The 25,151-nt window shown below is 38.1% G+C and overlaps 1 protein-coding gene across 4 annotated transcripts; it reads left to right on the top strand.

Annotated features, from left to right (window-relative positions):
* LOC149830679 (casein kinase 1-like protein HD16) lies at positions 1-20,130 on the top strand. Of its 4 annotated transcripts, XM_090016695.1 has the most exons (19): positions 125-257; positions 744-785; positions 993-1,142; positions 1,221-1,530; positions 3,183-3,308; positions 3,377-3,450; positions 3,561-3,630; positions 3,706-3,761; positions 3,842-3,913; positions 4,027-4,121; positions 4,753-4,819; positions 4,902-5,031; positions 5,119-5,337; positions 13,547-13,677; positions 16,764-16,938; positions 17,021-17,111; positions 18,283-18,440; positions 18,926-19,114; positions 19,700-20,130. In XM_090016695.1, exons 3-19 carry the CDS (start codon positions 1,093-1,095, stop codon positions 19,757-19,759), a joined length of 2,073 nt encoding a protein of 690 aa, XP_089872821.1. In that variant the 5' UTR covers positions 125-257; positions 744-785; positions 993-1,092; the 3' UTR covers positions 19,760-20,130. The 4 variants fall into 4 exon arrangements, with proteins under 4 accessions (XP_089872820.1, XP_089872819.1, XP_089872822.1 ...); XM_090016694.1 differs by having other exon boundaries at positions 1-257; positions 993-1,530; XM_090016696.1 differs by lacking the exon at positions 744-785 and having other exon boundaries at positions 26-257.
* The last annotated feature ends 5,021 nt before the right edge of the window (positions 20,131-25,151 follow it).

Genomic DNA, 25,151 nt, shown 5'->3' with positions numbered 1-25,151 from the left:
CACACACCCTTCTCTTGCGGATTACATCTCCATGCTCTCTTTCTCTTCTCACCTATTTTTTCTTTATTTGTATTTTTTGATTATTCATCACCTATGCATTATTTCCTTTACAACCTAAATCATCCTTCTCCTCCACCTTGCTCAATCAGAAGAGGAAAGAAGAAATACTTTTTTTATTCATCTTAGTAAATCGTGCAATGTCGGTGGAAAAAGTCGCTCTCCTGATGAATCCGATCGTCGTCTGGATGTGTGAGACGGTGAGTTTTTCGTTCTGATCGTCCGATCATCGTGAGGATTTTTTTTTTTTGCTTTTGGTTTGTCTGTTTGTCCGTAATGAGACATTTTTAGGGTTTTTCGTTGAATTTTGAGTTGAAGATTGATGATCGATCATCGATTGGTTCTTGGAGACTCAAATACTGGTTTTTATCGTTTCTGGTAGTGTGTGGCGTGGATTTTTGGGGATTTGACTGTCTTTGATTGCTTTTTCATTTAGTTGGTCGTATTCAGGTCCTGCTGATTCTGTTTTTAATTTTTTTTTGAACTCTGATTGTGGTTATTTTGTGGAGTTTGTATCTTGATTGTTGATCTGATCTTTTTTTTATTGAATTGTTCCTTTTTTTAATACTTGTGGAATTTGTTTGATTATCGGGCTCTTTTCCTCTCTTTTTATGTGGTTTCAGAAATTGAAGTTTTTTTTTTTAAGATTTTCTTTTAAATCTCATTCTCATTGTTTTCTTTATTAGGTAAAAAAAGTGTAATTTGATGATGATCGTCCATTCTGCAAGGTATAATATCATCGATCTTAATCGGCTTAGTCTGAATGATTGCATAAAAATTCCTTCAAGAATGATGAGATTACAAAGTAAAATTAGTTACTTTAGATTTTATTGGTCATCTGTATGCATTGGATAAACTGTTTAATTTATAGCAACATTGGAGATCGACCAACAAAAATACTGAAATACTATCTTCTTCCTTTACTGGTGGATCAGTGTGGGAAGGGTTTCATGATGTGCCTAGCCCATCAGAGTATTGATGGTGTGAGAGGGAGAGGTGAGATATCATTGTGAGTTTGAATTACATGGGGAAAGGATGCTAGAGCCCCGCCCTCGAGCCCGGCAACCTCGACTGAGATCAAGGAGGTTGGATGAACTTCACGCAGCTTCTCCACCTATTGATTTGACAGACCCTAATGCTGCAATACCTGTTCCGATGACTAGAGCTGCCAAAGGTGGTGCAGGGAGGGGGAAGCTCTGCAATGCTGCAGCTGACATGAACCAGCAAATGGTGAACAGTAGGCCCTCTGGTGGTGGTAAAGGTCCGGGAATCGTATTGATAGAGATTGATCCGGAGCACCCTTGTGATTATACTCCTGTTGCTCTAAGGGGTGCAGCAGACCTGGGTTTCAAACAGGCTGCTCCTGCTTTTCAAGAGGGTGCTGATAAAAACATGCCAATCGAGATAGCAAGTGGTGATAAATTGGCAGGGGCTGCTGAAGAAGAAGGGAGCACAGCTCCGATTCCCGAAATGGTAACTTGCATTGAATTTTGATGTGGCCACATAGAATCTTGGTATTTGAATTATCCATGTTTAGTATGATCAGTAATGCCATGAGTTTTCCATAAACGATGCTTGATTTTAAGTTTATTTGGTCCGCGGAAGCGGGATAAGTACTGTGCCACATCCTAGTGGAGCAATTCTGATGCTTATGTGAACCAGAGAAAACTTTATTCTTCCATCATATTTGAAAGATATCTTCTCATTTCTACCGTGTTCTTTGATATGTCAAGCGTAAGTGGATGCTTTATTTTGTGGGCCTTAGATAGATTTTCCAATTCTGTCTTTTCCTCCTTGCCTGTCTCTCTGTGGCCTTTTATGTGATTGAGCCATGGTTGAACAATTGTTATTCTGACTGGAATTCCTTTCTTGTTAATGAAATTGATGTATAATTTGTCTTTGTAGACCAATTTTAGTCATTCTCCAAGTATTGAACAACTACCTGAATAACCGTGCAGAGGCAGTTAGAAGTTTGAAACCTGGTTATATGGTTTCTGGGATTCATGGTTCCTTGGTTTTTAGAAAGCCATCTAGAATAGGATAGAATTAGTGATTGATCCCAGCTTGCATTTCTATACATTGATGGTTAACTTTGGATTCCATATGGTTTTAGATGAATTGGATGTGCACATGTGCAAATATATGTACGTGGAATTGTTTGGGCATGAGCATGTATATATACTTAGTTGTGTGCCAATAAAATATATTCCATTTCATGTTTTTGATTAGGAGGAAGATCTGACATATTTATTACTTTTTTGGCTGTAGATATGGCTAAAGAGACCTTTTATTGCTACCGTAAGGTATTATTAAATACATTCCTGACAGCCTACAAGGGCTCCACTCATCTGATAGGGGCAACTTGTGAATGTCACCAAGTTGACGGGACGTCACAAGTGTGAAACCCATGTGTGGCGTCCCTTGCTGCAAGGTCAAAGCTGGGTGTACTCCCCGGTGGGTGGGAGAACCTCAAGGGTCTTACCAACTGGAGGCCAGCCAATGTGTGGTCAGTGATTTGGGTGGTGGTGGTGGTGGTGTGTGTGTGTGTGTGTGAGTGTGTGTGTGTGGGGGGGGGGGGGGTAGAGAAGGGTTTCTCTGGGATTATCTGAAAAAAAAAACTTCCTGACAAGTAGAACATTAGTTTTGACAAAACTCCGAACTGTCGTCTCCTCCTTTTGTGAAGGTAACAAATACAGTTTTGAACCTTCCTATATTTCAGATAGTTCCTTTATTTCTTCATCAATCATGATACAAATCTTGGAGTTGGGAGTATTGCCTCTTGATAAGATACTATATTTCTTCCGACAGAGCAAGAGTTCAGATCGGAAAACTATCTGGGAAGCAATTTCTGAGGAGAATGCCAATGGTGACTGACAAATACTGGTTGCTTCTGCTCTTGACCAAGAGCACTATCATTTCTATATAAGGGATGAGTTAACCCAGGCCAAATTAATTGGAAATCTGTTAGACAATCTACTACTACTACTACTACTAATAATAATAATGATAATAATAATAATTTTCAATCCATGATTTTGATCTTTTCCAACTGGCTATTGGATAGCAGCATCATATCTTTATTGTTTACCTCTTTGAACCTTGTTGTCCTTCTCTCTGATATCCAGGTTCAAATTGGCAACTCCCCTATTTACAAGATAGAGAGGAAGCTAGGAAAAGGCGGTTTTGGCCAGGTCTTCGTTGGTAGGCGGCTAAATGGTGGTTCAGAGCGTGTTGGACCTGATGCAGTGGAGGTAATGTTTGATATCTGGTATTTATGTGAAGATAAAAAATGACTATATATTGCCTATTTATGTGATAGGTGGCCTTGAAATTTGAGCATCGCAGCAATAAAGGTTGTAATTTTGGCCCTCCTTATGAGTGGCAAGTTTACAAGTAAGGATACTGCAATTGATGCCTGCATCTATATAATTGGAATTAGGAAACATGTTATTTGTTTGGTTTGGAATTCTAATGTTTTTAATGTCTGGCTTGTCATCTCCAAGCACTCTCAATGGCTGCTATGGACTGCCTTTGGTTCATCATAAGGGCAGACACGGAGACTATTACATCATGGTGAGTTTTGGTTTTCAATAGATATGATATGCCTTGTTTACGGTTGCTGAATGAAGCCAAAACATTAATTTTCAGGTCATGGACATGCTTGGACCAAGTCTATGGGACCTTTGGAACAACATAGGCCAGACGTATGGTGGATACTCTTCTTTGTCTTCTTCTGCTATTTGTTTGTTATTTTCTGTTTCTAAAATTCACTTACTTCAATCAGGATGTCTGCAAATATGGTTGCTTGCATTGCTGTGGAGGCAATATCAATTCTTGAGAAGCTTCATCTAAGAGGGTATTGATTCTATAAACTTTCTGTCAATTGAACCTTGATGATGTTTAGGTATATGGTGTATTCAATCTTTACGACATTGTCACTGACTTGAAAAGTATCTATTATTGCTTCAGTTTTGTGCATGGAGATGTTAAACCAGAGAACTTCCTCCTTGGTCAACCTGGAACACCAAATGAGAAGAAACTATATCTTATTGATCTTGGTTTGGGTAAGTTTTGGTTTATCGTTTCACCTTAGTTCACACCATGGTCACTGGAAGCTTCTATGTTGGGAAGTTCGCTTCCTATGAAGCCACTTAAGAAGCTGGAAACTGAGCATTCCTGAAACTCGATTCCCTTATTATACGAGGCACATATCCAAGGACAACATTTTTTCAGTATGAGAATTGAATCTTCACTTTACATAATTAATAAGTTGTGATTCCTATAATAACACTGCCATAGTTGACCTATTTTCATTAGATTGAAGAATAAACGTTAAATAACAATATATTTTTTATAATTTCTTAAAATGGTATGCAATTTTTAAAAAAGTTTTTTACTTCTCAAATGCTTCCTATTAACTTCTCGTTTCCTGCTTTCTATGTACTTTTGAACTCCTCGTTTCTCACTTCCACTTCCCGCATCACTTGATTCCACTTCCCTCTTTGGCAACTTTTGTTCACACTATGCATTCAAAGAGAGAAACACTGCAAGGGATGTTTTCATTTCAATTGATTAGGTCCATATTTAACTGGAAGGAAGTGTAATAGTTTCAGACTGATTGACTGTTTGTATTATGGTTAAATTCCAGTCTCTCTCATTGATGTTTCTAGTGCAAATGATATGTGCTCTTTTCAGCATCTAGATGGAAGAATGCATCAAGTGGTAATCATGTTGACTACGATCAAAGGCCTGATGTGTTCAGGTTTGGGAACTGCAATATCTTCATCGTGATTACTTTTAGCCTTCTGTGCATGTCACACTTCTGATTTTTCCTGCTTTTTCAGGGGAACAATTCGGTATGCAAGTGTCCATGCACATCTAGGCAGGACAGGAAGTAGAAGGGATGATCTGGAGTCATTGGCCTACACTCTGATATTTCTTGTGAAAGGAAGACTGCCTTGGCAAGGGTATCAGGTATTTCGTTATGGTGATAGTTTATTTTTTAAATTTTGTTATTCAGGCTTTTTGCTTAGATACTGATGTTTTATTATGTTGCTGCAGGGAGACAACAAGTCATTTCTTGTCTGCAAAAAGAAGATGGCAACTTCTACAGAAATGCTTTGTTGTTTTTGCCCACTCCCATTTAAGCAGTTTCTTGATATTGTAACTAGTATGAAGTTTGATGAAGAGCCAAATTACGCTAAACTCATTAGCCTATTTGATTGTCTCATTGAACAATGCACATTGATGAGACCCATCAGAATTGATGGAGCTTTGAAGGTTGGTTGAAGATTTGTGTGTTGGTAATGCTGGCTAGCTGTCACATAGGTGCGGGTGCGGCGATGCGGCACTTTAAAAAAACTTGGGTGCGAGGGTGCAAGAGGGTATATATTGTAAAAATATCTCAAAAAGAGATAAAGTGCAAGGGGGTATGTGCACAAAGGCACAAGAATACTTTAGAACAAATATACACAAAGGTACAATAGAGAAACACAAATGCACAAAGGCACATAAAAATAAAGAATCTTTATTTGAGAAGAATGGAGAACATAAGCTCCATGGAGTGAAAAATACAAAGGGGGATCTCCCCTATTTATAAGAAGTAAGGAGCCTTGGAGGGGCTCCACTAGCTGTTGGAGCCCCTCCAACGGTTAGAATTCTAACCGTTGGAGGGGCCCAACAGTTAGTGTTGAGCCCCCTCCAAGTTGACCTTAGTCAGCAAAAATAAAAAGAAAAAAGAAAATGAAAAAGAAAAGAAAAGAAAAGAAAAGAAAAGAAGAAAAGAAAACAAATAAAAAATATTATAACATATTCATAATTATGAATATGCGCAAAAGAGGGAAAATGACTATAATACCCTTGTGGGTTTTACAAGAAGAAAGAGAAATATATATTTACATGTATCTAAAGATGGATACATATATAATATACATATAATATATATATATATATATATATATATATATGTGTGTGTGTGTGTGTGTGTGTGTGTGTATGTATCTCTCTTTAGATATATGTAAATATATATATAAAAGAGAGATACATTTTAACATCCTCCCTCAAACTTAGGGCGCAATGATCGAAAGTTTGCCAAGGAGAAAGTTGAATTTGGGTGAGCAAAGCGCCTTGGTGAAGAAATCTGCCAACTGATATTCTGAAGTCACATAAGGAAGATCGATGACTTTTTGTAGATATGCTTTTCTAACATAATGACAATCCATCTCAATATGCTTTGTCCGCTCATGAAAAGTGTGATTTTTAGCAATATAGATTGCACTCTTATTATCACAACACAACTTTGTGGGTCCTTGGATTTGAATTCCCATGTCTTGCTGCAACTGATGAATCCAGACAATCTCCATAGTTGTAGAAGCCATGACTCGATATTCTGCTTCAGTGGATGATAAAGACACCTTCTGTTGTTTCTTGCATCTTCATGAGACCAATGATTCTCCTAAAAAAATAAAAAAACCTGTGGTGGAGTGACGATTATTTGGATCATCTCCTCAATCAGAGTCAGTATAAGCAATTAAATTTAATTTCGAAGATGAAGAAAGAAACACTCCCTTATTTATGGTTCCCCTTATGTATCTGATAACTTGGAGAACAACGCCCATATAGACGGATGTAGGGGCATGTTGAAATTGACTTGCAGTGTGTACGGCATGTGAGATGTCAGGCCTTATAATGCTAAGGTACATTAATGATCCCACGAGTTGCCGGTAAGGAGTAGGATCATCCAAGGGTACTCCGTCATCATTCTTCATTTTGGATCCTACAACTTCAGGAGTCTCACAAACCTTATCGTCTGTGATGCCGGATCTGTCAATAACTTCGCACACAAGTTTAGTTTGTGATAAAAAATAACCCTTGTGAGAATATGCAACTTCAATGCCTAAAAAATATGTCAGATACCCTAAGTCTGACATCTCAAATCTTTCTTTAGTGTATTTTTGATACTTTTGATCCTCTTGATATCACTACTTGTAATCAACATATCGTCAACATATAACAATAAAATTACAATTCCTGCATCAAACTTTTTCACAAACAAGGCAGTGTCAGTATAGCATGAAATAAAACCATTTTGTACCATTATTTTGTTAAATCGATCATACCAAGCCTTGGGGTTTGCTTTAAGCCATAGAGTGTTTTTTGTAGACGAAGGACTTTACCTTTGGGTACATCCATGCCCGGAGGAGCATCCATGTAAACTTCTTCATTTAGATCTCCATTTAGGAATGCATTTTTTACATCCATTTGATATATGTTCCATTTTTTAATGGATGCAATAGTGATCAAACATCATACGGTAACCATTCGTGCAACAGGAGCAAAAGTCTCATCGTAATCGATACCATATTCCTGGCTATAGCCTTTTGCAACAAGTCGTGCTTTATATCTTTCAAGACTCCCGTCACTCTTAGTTTTTACCTTAAAAATCCACCTACAACCTATTGTTTTCTTTCCATTTGGTAGAGATTAAAAAACCTAAGTTTTGGCTTTCTTGAGAGCTCTAAGTTCATTATCCATTGCATCTCTCCACTCTATTAATTTTTTTGCTTCTTCAAAATTCCTAGGTTCTTCATAGGAATGAATGGCACTAAGACATGCCCTATGTTTTGGAGAAAAAGATTCATATGATATAAATCTAGAAAGATTTCTCCTAGATCTTTCGGTGCTTCGGGAGTGGTTTAAGATAGGTTCATTTGGTTCACTATACTTTTCAATTGCACTTCTAAATGTATTTCTATCTCTATGTGTGTATGTAATTGGTTCATTAATCGTTTCTTCTTCACATTGAATAGGTAGTGGAATAATTTCATTCATTTGTCTGTCATCAATCTCTTCATCGTCACTAAAAATATCTTCATTTCTAGATAATAATTTAAACAAGGAGTAATCGACATCATCTTCAAGAGATCTATGTTCTTCAAATTCACTCGTATTTTTTAAAAAAGTTACATTTCTTGAAACATATAGTTTGTCATTTTGAATATCATAACACATAAATCCCTTTTGTGTTTTCGAATACCCAAGGAATGCACAAGGGATGACTTTGGGAGATAATTTATCATTTTTGTCAGTGAGGACAAAACATTTACAACCAAAGATCCTTAATCTTTTGTAGTCGGGTTTCTTTTTATGTAGAGTTTCAAAAGGAGATATTTTATTCAAATTTTTCGATGGAAGACGGTTTATGAGATAAACCGATGCAAGAACCGCTTCGGCCCAAAATCTTTTTGGTATGTTTTGAGAGATAAGTAAGGTCCTAGTGGTTTCAATTATATGTCTATGTTTTCGTTCGGCCAAACCATTTTGTTGAGGTGTTTTAGGGCACGATCTTTGATGGATAATTCTATTGTTTTCAATATAACTATTAAATTCATTTGAGAGGTATTCTCCTTCGGAATCGGTCCTAAGAATTTGTAGTTTACCATTGAATTGATTTTGTATCATCATATGATAAACCTTAAAGGTTGAAAAAACTTCATGTTTATATTTGAGAAAATATATCAAACAATATCTTGTATAATCATCAACATAAATAACATAATAGGAAAAACCTCCCTTGGATATAACGGGTGCCGGTCCCCATACATCCGAATGCACAATTTTAAAAGGCTTAGTCGAAAACATGGTTCTTTGTCCAAAAGGTAAGCTTCTAATTTTTTCAAGAATACAATCATTACAATTGAAGTTGTCTTTACATAAAATTTTAGCAAAATGTAAATAAGAAAGCTTAACAATATTTGGATGCCTAAGGCGCTTATGCCAAACATTTATATCTTTATGTTGGGTAGTATTACAAAAAAGAGTGTTTTGGAATTTGGAGAAATTTCATATAATATAGATCTCCTTTCGTAGAGCCTTCCCCAATCAACTTTCCGGACCGACGATCTTGTATCCAACATTTATTTGATGAGAATTTGATATCACACTCATGATCCGATAGTTGAGAGATGAAAAACAAATTTAAATTTAACTTTGGAATAAATCTAACTTTAGGGATAAAAAAACCTTGTTTTTCAAAATCTTCAATTCCTTTGATTTCAAGAGAAGCACCATTTGTAGTAGAGACAAAGGAAGATGATAAAATTTTTGTGTATTTAGAAAAAGCAAAAATGTTTGGAGTCATATGAAAGGAGGCACCCGAATCCAAAAGCCAAAGAGTCTTACCAGGAGGAGAGAAGGTTGACATGGCGGCCTCTGAAACGGATCCCTTGAGGAGAGGTTGAAGAGCTTCCATGATTTGATTTACAGATAAAGTAGCATTGTTGGAAGTTGATGATCCCTCCTCTTTGGATGATTGGAATGTTGTAGACATAGCCACCATCTTTTTTCACTTTGGACATACCAGTTTAATATGACTCGGTTCTTTGCAAAAGTGACATGATTTTGCTATAGTCTCTTCTACCATATTGCCTACCATTTTCTCTTCCTCGATTTTTGTTGAAATGGGGGGCCTATAAGTTTTCACATTATTCTCCGGTCTAGAAACAACATAGGCTCCCTCATCTTCTTCTTTAGAAGGAACGACCAACACACTTTGATTGGTTTTATTCATTCCCAATCTAGTTTCTTCTCCACTCAATTTGGTAAGCAATCTTCTAGAGGTGGGGAAGAGAAGGAAGACAAAAGAAAGGATCTAGTTTGCTCGAACTTGGGTCTAAGCCCATTAAAAAAATTAAAAAAATGATCCTCTTCTAGTTGTTTATGTCTTAACTCAATCGCCTCTCCGCTCCATTTGGGTTTTTGAAGAGCAAGTTCATCCCAAATGGTGGATAATTCGGCAAAGTATTCTCTAATAGACATTTCCTCTTGTTGGAGGGTTAATGCCTTCTTTTGGAGATAATACCTGTGAGATAAGTCTCTTGAGGTGTACATTCTCTCAAGGTACTCCCATACTTGAAAAACTTTCTTGAATTTTAATATATTTGCATTTATCTTTGTTTCAACGGTAGAGAAGAACCATGAAAGAATCTTGCAGTTTTTCATTTCCTATTCTTCATGCCTTTTGTTGTACTCTTTAAAGGCTTTTTCTCTCTATTCATCATCAAGAACCTTAATTTCACGTTTTTCAAGAACGACACTCTTTAAAGGCTTTTTCTCTTTATTTTTTTTTGCTTCCCCCTCGCTTCCTAGGTCGCTTCCGGTTCGCTTCCTAGGCCACTTCCGAGACAATTCCTGATTCGCTCCTAAGTGGTCCCACGCTATCCGCTTCCTAAAATTTTGAAAGTACCTCGCTTCCCGCTCTCGCTTCCTCAACTGGCAACCGTGGTTTATCCACATGTGTCCATAGTGCCCCTCATCATCATATGATGTCGCTAACAAACTTAAATCAGCACTCCCACTACCACTACCAGCAACATATGTGAGGATGATGATGCCGCAAGTCCATTTCTTTTATCCATCATTTTTTATCTTAAAACAAAAAAATATTATATTAAAATAAAATTCATATCAGAAGGGCTGGGTTCGATAGCCCAGGGTGCTGGGAGCTGAACCCAACCTAATAGGACTGGGTTCAACCGAGCCGATCTCGACGGCTAGTCGGGTCGGGGCAAGGAGAACCGAGTTGGGCTTGGTGCTAGCCGAGCTCAGTTCAACTGTGCCTGACAGAGCAAGCAGAGGGAGGGCTGACAGGGTCCGACCGAGCTGGCCCTACCTCGAGTTAGACTCGGCGCACCCGAGCCGACCTGGGGTGCTGGATCGAATTAGGTTGAGCTCGGCCTTAGTCGGCCCAGCTCGATTCGGCCCGACTCGAGACAGCAACAACAAAAGTTGTTGTTGCTCGAGCACAACAAGGGGAAGGTGATGGCTCGGCAGTCAGGTCGAGCCGGCCTTGGGTGCTGGACCGAATCACGCTGAGCTCGGCCTTAGCCGGGTCCAGCTCGATTTGAGACAACAACAATAGAAGTTGTTGTTGCTCGAGCACAAGGGGACGGGGTGATGGCTTGGCAGTCTGGTTGAGCCGTGCCCAGTCCCAGACCTGGATAAGACTGAGCTGGCTTGGTCCACCAATAAGGGGAAGGGGAGAGTGCTAGTGACCAGGTTATTGTCGGAGGCAGTGGTTGCCGCGGCCAGTCGAAAGAGTAGGGGAGAGGGGCGGAGTAGGGCCGAAGTTCCCTACCCGCCACTGGTGGCGTGGCCGAGAGGCAAAACCCAAGCCCGACTTGGGTTCGAGAAGACCGGCCAATACCGTTGGGGTGGCCGAAAAAAATATGCGGAGGGAGAGTGACAGTGGGGTAGGCGGTGCCGTCGTGCCCTCCCTACCTCCAGCAAACGTAGAGGGGAAGAAAAGAGGGCAACGGCAGGGAAGTGGCCTCAACCACCCCCTTTCGGCATGCCTCAGGCTCCCAGAAAGAAGAGGAGGAGGTTGGAGAGAGAGAGAGGTACGCAAAGAGAGGCAGGGCACGGGTTTAACCGAGAAGAGCGAGTGAGATGGGGGGAGAGACAAATTAAAGAAGAGATTGAGAGAGAGATATACCTGCAGAGTCACCGGAGGAGATGGGCTGGGTTGGAGAGGACTCAGAGGAGAAGGGGAGGCATCGGGGTTGGGGGGGAGGGGTTAAAATTTTTTGCCCTATTCCCCCGCCCAGCCCCCATTTCATCGTGATTTTTTTTTCGAGTCCAGATTCAGACTCTTATAACGCACTCAGGGTCGGCTTGACAGCACCCGCACCCGTACCCTCACCCGCAGCCCAATCACATCAATATGGGTGAGGTACCCTGTTGGCCGAATCCCTGTGACATAGCTGGACAGGATACCTTGGCCTTAGTTGTCAAAAGCGCTAGTCGGAGCCTAGGTGGAAGACTCCTAAAAGGACTAGTTGCGACCTAGGCAGGACCAAAAAAATAACATCAAGAAAAGCCAAAATATTACAATAAATAGTTAAATTTAGTAACAAACATATGATTATAACTATGGATAAAGTGTGTAATTCAGCATAATATGTCGCAAAATTCATTAAATTGCACAATATTGAACCTACACCAAAACTTGGGGCACACCATCCAATATATATATATATATATATATATATATATATATATATATATATATATATATAAAGAGAGAGAGAGAGGTGGTCTATGGGTCGGGCCTACAAATTAGGCCCAAGCATGGTCCGAACCGGGCCGACATGGGCTGGGCCATGGCCCCTGTGTGTATATATATTTTATGTGTATATATATATAATATACATATATAATGTATGTATAACATAAAATATATTTTATATATAATATAATAAGCCCGACCCAATTAGGCCCACAGGCCTAACGGATGGGCTGGCCTGAACTGGGCTTTGACTGGGTCAGCCCAGCCCATTGTTCACCCATATATATATATATATATATATATATACAGAGAGAGAGGTCATTGTTAAGACCCTCCAAAAATCATAGTTTTCAGATGTTTTATGCTCAATCTGAACCGTTAAATGTGTTTATGATTGTTGCTGAATAGAGATCATGTAATTGATTAAGCGTCTTTATGCTCAAATGTGTATTTTAAAGAAAAAAAAATCATCGCTGGATAGCGTACTAAAATTTTATGATGAAATATTCACATTTTTACATCAAATCAATTTGAAACAAAGCTTGTTTCTCAATAAACAAGTATTGATAAACACATCTAATGGTTCAAATTGAGCATAAAACACCTAAAACTTTGATATTTGGAGGGTCTTAATGGTGACGCAAAGAAAAAAGGGACAGGATGAACCCCGTTCTCATATATAACTGAAAAAGAAATTTTATATATGTGTGTGTTGTGTAAAAAACACATGCATATATGTAAACAACAAAAACAAAAAAAAGAAGGAAAAAAGAAAAAAAAAGGCAGAAGGGTAAAAGGAGGAGGAAGAAAAAAAAAAGATAAAAAAGAAAAGCAAAAGAAGAAAATAAGAGAACAAAAAAAGTTTTTGGGGGCGGGAGGAAGAAGAAAAAGAAAAGAATACAACAACAACAACAACTACGCCTTCATCCCAAAACAATTGGGGTCGGCGATATGAACCAACAAAGAAAATCATTCTGGGTCTTCCACATGAATCCTTCTCCTCCATTCATTTCTATCCAATGCCATGTCCTCGGTGAGGTTCAAAGCATTCATATCCTTTCCTATCACCTCCATCCATGTCTTCCTAGGCCTACCCCGACCTCTTTTAACTAATATATTTTCCCATTTCTCCATCCTTCTAACTGGAGCATCATTAGGCCTTCGTCGAATATGCACTGCATAGGTAAGGACAATAGGCACTGCATAGGTAGCCTAGGTGAAAAAATAGGGCCCTACCGCTTAGACCCATAAGCCTAAGTGGTGGCTCTGCGCCTAGGTGGTGCCTAGGCATCACTTTTGACAACTAAGACCTTGGCTATAGATGTTTTGGTGCCTTGCTTAATTTTATGATTCTGTCCTGGCTATTTTCTTGTGTTTTTTACTTGGTGGGCTCTTGAATCCTCAGGTCTGTCTTTTATGTTTTAGGTTGGGAAAAAACGGGGAAGATTGCTGGTTAATCTGGAAGATGAGGATCAACCTAGAAAGAAAGTCCGGTTGGGAACCCCTGCAACTCAGTGGATTTCAGTTTACAATGCACGAAGACCCATGAAACAAAGGTAGAATAACTTTTGAATCATTCTATAATTCTGCTATTTAATAATCATACATATGCTCTTTTTTCCTTTTGAAATGGTATTTAGTTATGATTATTTTCAATAAGCTGCCAGATTTCCTTCGTATCAAGGCTTCAGTAAACACTAGGGATGCACAATGAACCGAGCTAGCTCGGGCTTGAGGTGTTCGAAAAATAAATGAGCCAAGCTTGAACAAAGGTTTAGGCTCAGTACACATAAACAAGCCGAGCTTGACAGGTAGTCTAGCTCAGTTAGGCTCGATAAACCCGATTAAGCTCGGTTCACATAGTTATATAAAGAAATTAGATTTTATATATGTATATTACTTTCTTTACATGAACACAAAAAGAGGTGTTACCTTAGTGGATAAGTCTTTGGAATCTTTTGAAAGTGGCCTGGCTTCAAATCCCACCACTTACGTTTCTTTCAAAAAGTGCTTTTGACACAAATTTAAAAAAAACATTGAATTTTTTTTTATAAATGTGTTCAGCTTGACTCGAGCCGATCCCGGACATAGGCTGTTCAAGCTTGGATCAAGCTCGAGCCGAGCTTGAACAGCCTATTTTTCTTCTCGAGCTGAGCCAAACCTAGCCAGTCCAAGCTCGGCTCGAACCCGAGCTCGTGTGCATCCCTAGTGAACACATGGCTTAGAATGCCACCTTGAGGCATATGGCTTATCACCCAAAGTGAGCACAATCTTCTAATTTGAGGGTGACACTTGGGGTGATTCTTAGGCATTTGTCTCACTATGAGCAATTCAATCCTTAAGTTGTGCTTGGCAAAGAAACCCTTGAGAGCGCCTCAAGGTGGGGATGCTTACATCACTGCCCTTTGGTTGAATAATTTTCCAACCTCTTCTCCTATGTTTGTTCTCTTTCTAATTTTTTATTAATCACAAGTGTCTATCTCTATTCCTTTCACCCAGATCTTTTTAGTATGGGTGATATCCATATATGCTGAGAAAATGTCTTTTTTTTTATTTCATCAATTTTGGTGAGCATTAGTTATTTTCCTTAAAAGTAGCGATTGATCTCCTTTTGTTTCTACATCTGTTATAGATCGAAAAACATCATATAGAAGTTTTTTACTTAATTAGTGAATAGATACAATCATACAACCATTACATGTGAGTTCTGACACTGAACAAATAAATCTTGTTGTCATTTTTAAACTTGTAAAGCAACAAAATTTCTTTTCAGATTACCCACACATCACATCAACTTTAATAAGTGTTAAGATCCCAGCTTGATGATTTGCACATGTAGGAGGCATTCAAACTAGATGGTCCTTCAGGGTGTGTTTGATTGCTTGTTCAAGATTGAACTGAACAGCAGAACATAATAGACAGAACACATGTTCTGTCTGTTCTATAACAATTGTACTATGTCCAACGTTTATTTCGATTGGACAAGAAGTCATGTACCTTGTGTTCGGCGTTTGATTTTTATACTGTACGGATAACTTGAACACATGTGGATAATGAGTCGGATAACTTTATTTTTGGATCGTACCACTCGATCTGCCCCACCATATGAGTGTTTTAACATGTGTATTATGAATTTTAGCTTCAGATATGGATCTGGATACCAAAAATTGTTTAAAATTTGGTTAATTTGAGAAAAAATGAGAATTGATATTTTTTTGATATATAAATGCTTTAATCAATGTCATATTGGATCTACTTATGAAAGTTTATCAAAAAATTATGGATTTTAGTCATGAATATGGATCTCAAACTAGATCGAAGTAACAAAAAATGTTTAAATTTTGGATAATTTGATAAAAATAAAAATTCATATTTTTTATGTACAAATGAACAACCATAAATAAATCATAAAACCCTAAAATTGCAAGAAAATAAATCATAAAATAACCAAAAAAGCCTAAACTACAAGAAAAAAATCCATAAATAAACCATAAAATCAAAGAAACCATAAATAAACCATAAAATAAAATATAAAAACCCCTAATTCAAACCCTAATCATAGAAAAACAGCTCTAATCAAATTAACTATAAGAGACACTAATTAAAGAATTTTAATTCAAAGTCTTAATTAAAAAATCAAAGAAAAAAAGGCATAATCAAAGCAAAGAAAAGCCTTAATCAAATTAAATATTAAAAGCTCTAATTATAGATATTTGATTCAAAGCCGTAATCAAAGAAAATCAAAGAAAAACCCTAATTAAACTAAATATGAAAAGCTCTAATCAAAGAAATTTGATTAAAGTTCTAATTCAAACCCTAATAAAAAAATCAAAGAAAAGACCCTAATCAAATATAAGAAAATCCCTAATCAATATAAATCCCTAATTAAAGAAATTGATTCAAAGCCCTAATCAATGAAAATCAAAGAAAAAAACCCTAATCAAATCAAAGAGAGAGAGAAAAAGAAGAAGCAGGAGGGAGGGAGAGACCAGGGTTGCATCGCTGGCCTTTCGTCGGTGGCCTCGTTGCTGGCCTCTTGCTGCCCCGCCGCTGCACAGGGGTGTGAGAGAGAGTGTTGTCGCCGGCCTCTCGCTGCACAGTTGAGAGAGGGGGGGGGGGTGTCAGGGGTAGACCCCCTTCCCCCAACATTTTTTAATTTGCTGTTCCACTCATTACTGTTCTCAGTGCAACGAGGGGGCGGGGAGGGGGGATGGTGGCAGGCGTGCGTTGCACATGTCCACCCCGTCCAGTGTTTAGTTAGCACAGGGTCCCACCCGATCAAACACCCCTCAAGATCACATTTAGATCTGATCACTATAATGCCCAGCCTAAGGTTGGCAGCTGCATCCTGTAGGGGATGAGTGAATCATCAGTATTGTCATGTCATGTTTCAGCAGACAGTTGCCAGTTTTCAATATTGTCAAAATCATCATGTTTTACAGAATTGTCAGGTGTTTGTTTTTTCTTTTTACCTTTCCCCTTTAGCTTTTTTTTGTTTTCTTGGGAGTTCTTACTGCATGTGGCAGTAGGGGATCCTTCTACCATTTGTGGTAAATTTTGTTTTTATACATCAAAGCGCCAAAGAGATCAAGCTATGTCTGTATATGAACTTGTAGTAACTTTTTATGTTTACCACCTGCAGATATCATTTCAATGTTGTAGATTCAAGACTGCTTCAACATGTGCACAAAGGTAATGAAGATGGTTTGTTCATCAGCTCAGTGGCATCCTGTGCAAATCTGTGGGCTCTTATCATGGATGCAGGAACTGGGTTCAGTGCGCAGGTTTATGAAATTTCAGCATTCTTCTTGCACAAGGTTTGCTCATTGGATATTGAAGTTATCACACGGTTTTCATGGTAATGACTTCCCAATCGAAGTTTACCTGTGTTCTCCACAGGAATGGATAATGGAACAATGGGAAAAGAACTATTATATCAGTGCCATAGCTGGTGCGGCCAATGGGAGTTCATTGGTGGTGATGTCCAAGGGTTGGTCTTTAATCTTTAGATGTTTTTGAAGTATATTCTTTTGATATTTCCTTTACATCCTTATGGTAGATCTGTTAAAATATATATGTATATATGTATGCATATATATTTATGTAATAAGCTAAGTCACACGGACTCGGCTAAAAGGTCAACGCACTCGCGTCGACATGCCCCGACACGGGTGTGGCTTCGGACACGGGGCGGACACGGTCAACTAAGTGTCGGACTCGGTCAACACACCGGGGCCGAGTCCGTCCATATTTTGGACTCGGTCAACTTTGATTGAGTCTATTTTGTCCATTTATTAAAATTAATTTTGGACTCGGTCAACTTTGACCGAGTCTATTTTTGTCCATTTATGATTGTTATATATATATATATATATTATTGTTATTATTGTTATATATATATATATATTTTGTCAACTTTGACCAGTAAACTTATTGCTTTAAAATTTACAATCTTATTATTGTTATATATAGCCGTGTCCCCGTGTCCAAAATTTTTGAAATTGCTCCGCACCAGTGTCACACCCGTACTCGCACCCATGTGACATAGGTAATAAGTAATACTCACCAGGGGTATTTTTGTCTTTTCATGCATTGTAATAGTTGTCCACTAGGGACACTTTTTTGTTTTTTCCCTTGTTTTGTATTTATGCCATTGGGTAGGGGCTCTATGGTCATTAAGACCATAGAGTCGTTGGATGATCCCAACGGTCGTAAATATGACCATTGGGAGCTCCCACTACTTGTGTGTTCCCTATAAATATGGGACTTAAAGTCCCCATTCATGTATGCTTCTCCTAAGCATTTAAGTGCAATAAAAGTTATATTTTTTATGTTGATTGTGTTTATGTTCTAGACTTTTTGAAGTCTTTTTTTGCATTTTTGTGCTTGTATTGTGCCTTCATGCCTTTGTATTGTCCTTTCTTGGACTTGTGTATGCTTTTGCACCTTGTTTTATGATTCTGCATACTTCATTACACGATCTAGTAAGATCATCTGTTGATAACCATACCATCAATTTTCTTTGCAACATTAACAATTACTAAAATGAATGTCTTGCATCTGGTGTGATGTACTTTATACCTTTCTTTATGTCATTTAACCGTGTTATGATACCAATACACTATGTTTTTCTTATGTTTATGCTGTGACTATTGTTGAAGGAACCCCTTATAACCAGCAGTCCTACAAAGTGAGTGACATGTTCCCTTTCAAATGGATCAGCAAGAAGTGGAAAGAAGGCTTCCATGTTACATCCATGGCTACCTCCTGCAACAAATGGTGTGTGGTTATGTCACGAAATTCTGGGTTTTCTGATCAGGTATTTTTCCCTTTTGCATTTTATCTTTCATGGGAGTCACTTGTATCATGCATTCGAGAATGATTAGAGATTTGGAACCAGAGGTTGAAGTCCCTAGTTTCTCCTCTTTGCTTGACTTCAACCAGGGAGGGTGGGGCGGGGAATAACCAACTTTCTCTTTGACTAACAATATACTTGATAGGCTAAAGTTGAAACTGCCTGATCCTATAGTATTAGTTATTCTTACTGATCAAGTTTCTCCTGTAATTGAAGTTGTACTATAACAACGGAAACATGGCAAAAACGAAAGTGCTCTTCGGTCTTCCCCATAGAAGTAGAAGAACGTAATTGAAGTACTGGTTCCACTGAAAAACTTGAAACCAGCTAGAAGAAAGTCAATAGTGAACTGTTTGTTATGTTTTCATTATTGATACTCTCTCAAACTCTGCCGATTTTATGTTTTACAAATTCCTGTGGTCTCTTATACGGTTGTTATTGTCATTCAGGTTGTTGAGCTTGATTTCCTTTATCCAAGTGAAGGAATTCACAGGCGGTGGGAGAATGGATATCGGATAACCTCTACTGCTGCCACAACTGAACAAGCAGCCTTCATATTAAGCATACCAAGGCGTAGATTGTCTGATGAAACACAAGAAACTCTCCGAACATCTGCATTTCCTAGTATTCATGTAAAGGTACAAATTCTCAACAATCTCCAACAGAAGATTCTTCCGGATTTGTTTAAGGGATAAAAAAAAAAGTTGGCCAATTAATCTCGAAGATCTTATAATTTTTTTAATTAATTGATTCTTAGGATAAATCATTATCTCAATTTTAATAATTAGCTATTAATGGATATATTACAGTAGAACCATAAAAGAAAAGGTGAAACAAAAAATAAATCCATTATTAGGTGCATTGTTAGGAAAGTCTCATGTATTCAAAGGACAGTTAAGGTATAACTGAATAAATGATATATATATATATATATAATGCAATTTTCAAATTCACTGCCATCTTTTGATCTTGTAAATATGAAAAAGAAAAGGGAGCAAGTTCCATTGGTTCCTGAACACCAAATGGCAGACATGATGGCATCGGCACTAAAGAATTGCAATTTCCAGTTGTGTGTGTGTGTGTGTGTGTATCTTTCAACCAAATGCTCCAGTGGATACACAGGTCTATGCTTGCGTACATGCGCATGTCTGTGCACTCATATTGCATGCTTTTGTTCTCTCTTATTTGATGCTCATACGTGTAATTTCTTCTGTTTCTCCCAGGATAAATGGTCAAAGAATCTTTACATTTCCTCGATATGCTATGGGAGAAGTGTGACTTGATGCTTGATGAGGTTACAGTGGCGATCTTTTAACAAAATTGTTCGGTGTTCTCTTGTTATATATATGTAAGAGAGGAAAATATCAGAAGGAAAAAGAAAGAAATGGTAGTGTAAAGTATTTGCTAGACAACAACGTGGTTCCCATGTAAGGGGATCTAAAGCTATGAAAGTGGCTTGGTTTTGCCTTGGATGAAGCAGTGAAAAAATGCTTTTGTTGTACTCCTCAATTTCAAGGCAGGCATGCACAAAATGGACGTTGGTCCAATCTTTGTTGAATCAAGCCATTAATCATCATAAATAGCAATTACAATTTGCATATATGTGTGAAATTTGTGAAAGAAAGTATTAATGAAAGAAGAAATCCTTCTAAAAGATTCATTTGGAAAGCTTTATTACTTAAAGCAATGTCCTTCGAAGATCATTAGTTCGATTTATGCTAATTATGTAAGTTGTCTAATATCTGAAACTTTTCTGATGGCTTTTAAGTTTGTTGGTCTGGCTTATCGAAAATAACTATCTAAGAGTAGAAAGCCATTATTTTGCCTTGGTAAAATGTATATTTTATTTTTCATTTTTTTTAAAATTTATTCTTTATTTTTTAGATTTTTAGATTTGTGTAGTTTGTTGTAACACCACGATCGAGGACCTCGGGAGAGAATACTTTAAAGTTTACACAGAGAAACATGTTAAATTTTTTTTTTCATTATCATTCAATAAGTCACTTTATCATTCATAACAAAAAAAAAATAAATACATTATTATTCAATGACATGAAAGTAAAAATAATAAATACATTATTGCTAACATCTTTTGAAGACAAGTATTTGGGTACCTTTACACGGATGGCAGAATGAACCACCGTCCATCACAGGATGATAGAATGGACCGTCGCCTGTTACTGGATGGTAGAATAGGAATGTCATCTGTCACAGGATGGCACAATACAGAACACCGTTCGCTATTGGATGGCATAGTCATTTTATCATTCGCTATTCTATACTGAACACACGGATAAGTTTCAAGGCTTAATCCTATTTCACCCCAACTGTCATGTACGTCTTTCAGGGTAAGAACACTCTTTTTGGATGAGTAATTCATATCTCATGCTAAACTCTATAAATAGGGACTCACTCCTATACCTTGAATATCTAAAAATTATCAAAAAATCTAAAAACAAGATAACCAAGTGTTGGCCCTGCAAGGTCAAGCCTACTCCAAGCCCAGTTGGTATGTTGTTCGGATGCTATTGAAGAATGCTCATATCTACACACTAACAAACAAAAAGGAGCTTGAATTATAAAACAAACCCCTGAGTTTGAAAAAGGTATTTTTCCAGATCCCTAATTTGGTTATTTCAAACTTATTTAATCTTTGGATTAAGTATTTATACATATTTTTACCTTTGATTTGCATATTGTGGCGTAATTTGAGCTACGAAAATTGAGAAACTTGCTCTGTCTTTACCTTCCCATCAAGCGAAGGACGGTCGAAGCTTGCAACAACATTCCCGACGATTTCAAAGAGGATTTTACAAATCCAAGTAAGTCTCACATTCCCAATTCAAATATTTTTGACAACAGTTTTTTAATTTCATACATTTTTTTTAATTTCGTACCTAGAATGCATTACAGGGAGATTTTGAGCCCTAACGAGCCCAAAATCTCTATTTTTTGAGTTTTATCTCTGCTCAAATGACAAATCATATTTTGTTGTTTGTTGAGCTTTGGTCGTCTACTGACTGTCGTTCGCTGAGCTTTAGTCATTCGCTGAGCTTTGGTCGTCTGCCAACTGCCATCCGCTAAGGTTTGGTCGTTCGCTGATTACCATTCGGTTACGTTCAGTCGTTCTTAGTTCCTCATGTCTGCACGTTTGGTTGCCCACGTACTGATAGCGCTGTCCATTGTCGGACAATGCCATCCGTAGACCCTCATGTTTGCATGTTTGGTTGTCCGCTGTCAGACAACGCCGTCTGTAGACCCTCATGTCTACGCATTTGGTCATCCGTTGATTGATAGCGCTGTCTGCAAACCCTCATGTCTGCACGTTTGACCGTCTGCTAAGAGACAACGTCGTCTCCTATTGAACAACGTTGTTTGTAGACCCTCACATTTGCACGTTTGGTCATCCATTGTCGGACAATGCCGTTTGTAGACCCTCGCACCTATATGTTTGGTCATCCACTGATTGACAATGTCATCTACTGACTGATAGTGTCGTTCACAGTTCCTCATGTATGTAGGTTTTGTCATTTACAGATCCTCTCATTTGCAAGTCTTGCCATCTTTTCACAAACGGTACTGTTTGCGGACCCTCGCGTCTACAGGTTTTGTCGTCTGGTCGATCTTTGTCGTTCATACGTACTGTATTATTTTGCTTTGTTTGCTAGATCTACTGTTTAATTTTTTGTTAAGCCGTTGATCTCGTATATAGGTTGCTTTTGCATTAGTTGCATGCATAAATATTAGGCTTAAATTTTTCTCACACATTAGAGACACTTACTAGAGAAAATACATGCTCACTTAGAAAATAGAAAAACATAACCTTAAGCAAGTTAGAGTTTGTTTGAGATATTACTCGATCTTATTGTGTGCTCTTTATTTTTATCTTCTTCTTTTAGGATGGAAACCCTCTTTTATTAGAATTTTTCAAATTCTCATGTTCTATTATTTGGATCGTTGGATCCCCCACCAGTATTATTAAATTGTTAGCTTGGGTATATCAGTAGCAATATCATTGGAGCTGGATATTCCACACTAGTACCTTTAAGTTGTTAGCTTGGGTATATTGGTATGGACTCGGAACAAAACCCTAAAACCCTAGAACTCGAAGAGACCTCACACATACAACTTTCAAGGAGAACTAAGGTACCCATTATTTTAAAAATCTCTTGTTACTTGTTTAGGCATGTATGAATCATTGTTTGGGGTATAATGCATACCCGATTTAAGACGTGAAAACTCCAAATCTAATATATTATGGAAAATCTCACGTACTGGATGCCACCCCATATGATGCAAAGCATATATTCGATGAGGGTCCTGAAGAAATGACCCATACTGACATCCCAGATGAGTCTATGTATGACCAGAAAAGGAAAAAGGCCCTGATGTGGAGATGGGTAGTTCCCCATGCGGTGTCGTAAAGTCCCCCATGCGGGTTATGAGATGGGTAGTTCTAGCATGGATAAAACTACCAAAAAATGAATCCTTAAGACCTCACATTTTAAAGCTTGGTCTACACCCCCATCAGTCTCATAAATTCCCTTATACGGGTTACAGAACGAATAGTTTTAGCACAAGTAAGCCCACAAGAGATGAACCCTTAAGACCTCACATTTCTAAGCCTGGTCTAAAGAAAGGGATATTCTATCACAAGCTAGACGAAACATGAAAATGATGGAGGAGAAGATGAGAGAGATCTAAGAACAATTGGGATGAGAATAGGCAAGAGCTTAAAGAACAACCTAAAGAGCTCACGAGTGAGAATGTGAGAGGGCACGGTCCGACAGAGAGATAAAAAGGACCCGATGAACTTTGAAGTTGTAAGAAGACAGTGAGTACAATCAGTGGGAGAGTCTCAAGTGTCTGATGTGGAGAGGATAGTCTATTGATTCAGGTTGACTCGTCTAGTCCAAACCATGTCGTTAGAGTCAGATAAAAAGATCAAATCACTAGAAGACATGGTCCATAACCTAACCTCAAGAACGAGATACATGAACATAGACGTGAGAGAATATTTCATGGATGATTTCTTGCCTGAGGGATGTGATGACGATGATGTGACCCCTCTAAAAATTCTAAAGTTCAGTAGAAAGGGGGCCCAAGGACTCACTTGTCCCTATTTATGGGAAGTATAACAAAATATTGAAACAATGATAGGAGGTCAATTAATTAGTTCTCCAGGAGTCTGAAAGGAGAAGCATTAGAATGGTTTGCTACCCTAAACCTCTAGAACATAAGAGAATTCGAGCAGATCATAAATATGTTCATGGAACGGTTTAGATTTAATGTTGAGGCTCTTCCCACCATCAACCAGTTATATGATCTGAAGTAGAAGAGAGATGAAAATTCTCATGAATTTATAAACTGATAGCGGTCTATGGCTAGCAAGATGAAAGTTCTGATCTCTGACTTTATGCTCTGGTCATATTTATTGACAACTTCTCTGATCCTCATCAGCATGGCTTAGGTTAAAACATACACCGAACTCACCAAGAAGGCTACAACCTTTGAGGTAGGCATCAAGAGAGGAATATATGATGAGTTCCTGAATAACAACAAAGATAACAATATATACAGAAAGTCATACCCATCTAAAGGTCAAGTCAATACTGTGAAAACTTTAGGACATAACTTCCGAAAGAACAACAATCAGGGACAGACAAGTAACTAGAAGGACACCCAAAGAAGTTGAACAAAAACAAATATGGGGGAAATCCCAAGTGGACCAAAGATCAAACATTTATCAAGTTCAAGCAGCCTTAAGCATAGGTCATGGATCTACTATTACAAGATGGCCTAGTTAAATTACCTAAGGTGTTAGATCCACCACAAATGAAGGGCAACGACCCAGCCGAATATTGCAGATACCATAGAGTTGTGGGTCATGACACTGATGAATGCTTCATCCTTAGGCACATCATCCAAGACCACATAGACAATGGATAATTGTTGGTGAATGAAGAACAACTAGAACCGAGAAACAACAACTGCATCACAGAAAAAGCAGTTTGGGCTTGTGAAGCAAGAGAGAACTGGTTCCCGACAAAAGTTATGGAACAATGATCATATGACAACACAATGGTTGTGCTCCATGAGCCCTCATTTGTAGCAATTGTTCCTGCTTGATGCATCTAATACCCAAGATCTATTATCAAGGAGGATGAAGAGTACAAGGAATAGAAATTTCATGAGAGAACTAGAAAATCAATCAAATAAATGTGACTAATTTGGGTCCACCAGATAATAATTACACCAAGGTTTCTCTTCCAACGTCCATCATAGAAAAGGATGACCTCCCTGTACAACTCATATTGTCCAAACCCAAAGGACAAACATACATGGCAACTGTTTGGTTGAAAGAAAAAATGACTCCATCATCTAACCCAGTCGTGAATGTGGTGTCGTCCAATTTGGGCCAAGTGTCAGTCAGAAACCTCTCCAAAAGGTTCAAGATCATAAGAGAGTCTCTTCCAGTCACTCCCAGAATGAGAACCCAAGGTCTAGGCTATAAAGGACCTGAATATAAAAGGAGAAAAGGAGAAGAGCTTATGTGGGTCTTGAAGGAGCATTTTAAAAAGGGGTCAACCATTGTCAACTTAGTAGAGAGGCTTGTCATAGACGATGTCACAAGATTGACACTTTTATTGCATTAGCTCAACCTAGATTCACAAG

This window comes from Nuphar pumila, chromosome 8, assembly GCF_984573655.1.
Source record: "Nuphar pumila chromosome 8, dmNupPumi1.hap1.1, whole genome shotgun sequence".
In the NCBI taxonomy this organism is placed as follows: domain Eukaryota; kingdom Viridiplantae; phylum Streptophyta; class Magnoliopsida; order Nymphaeales; family Nymphaeaceae; genus Nuphar; species Nuphar pumila.
The sequence above is the reverse complement of the archived record's forward strand: the minus strand, read 5'-3'. Positions and strand labels throughout refer to the sequence as shown.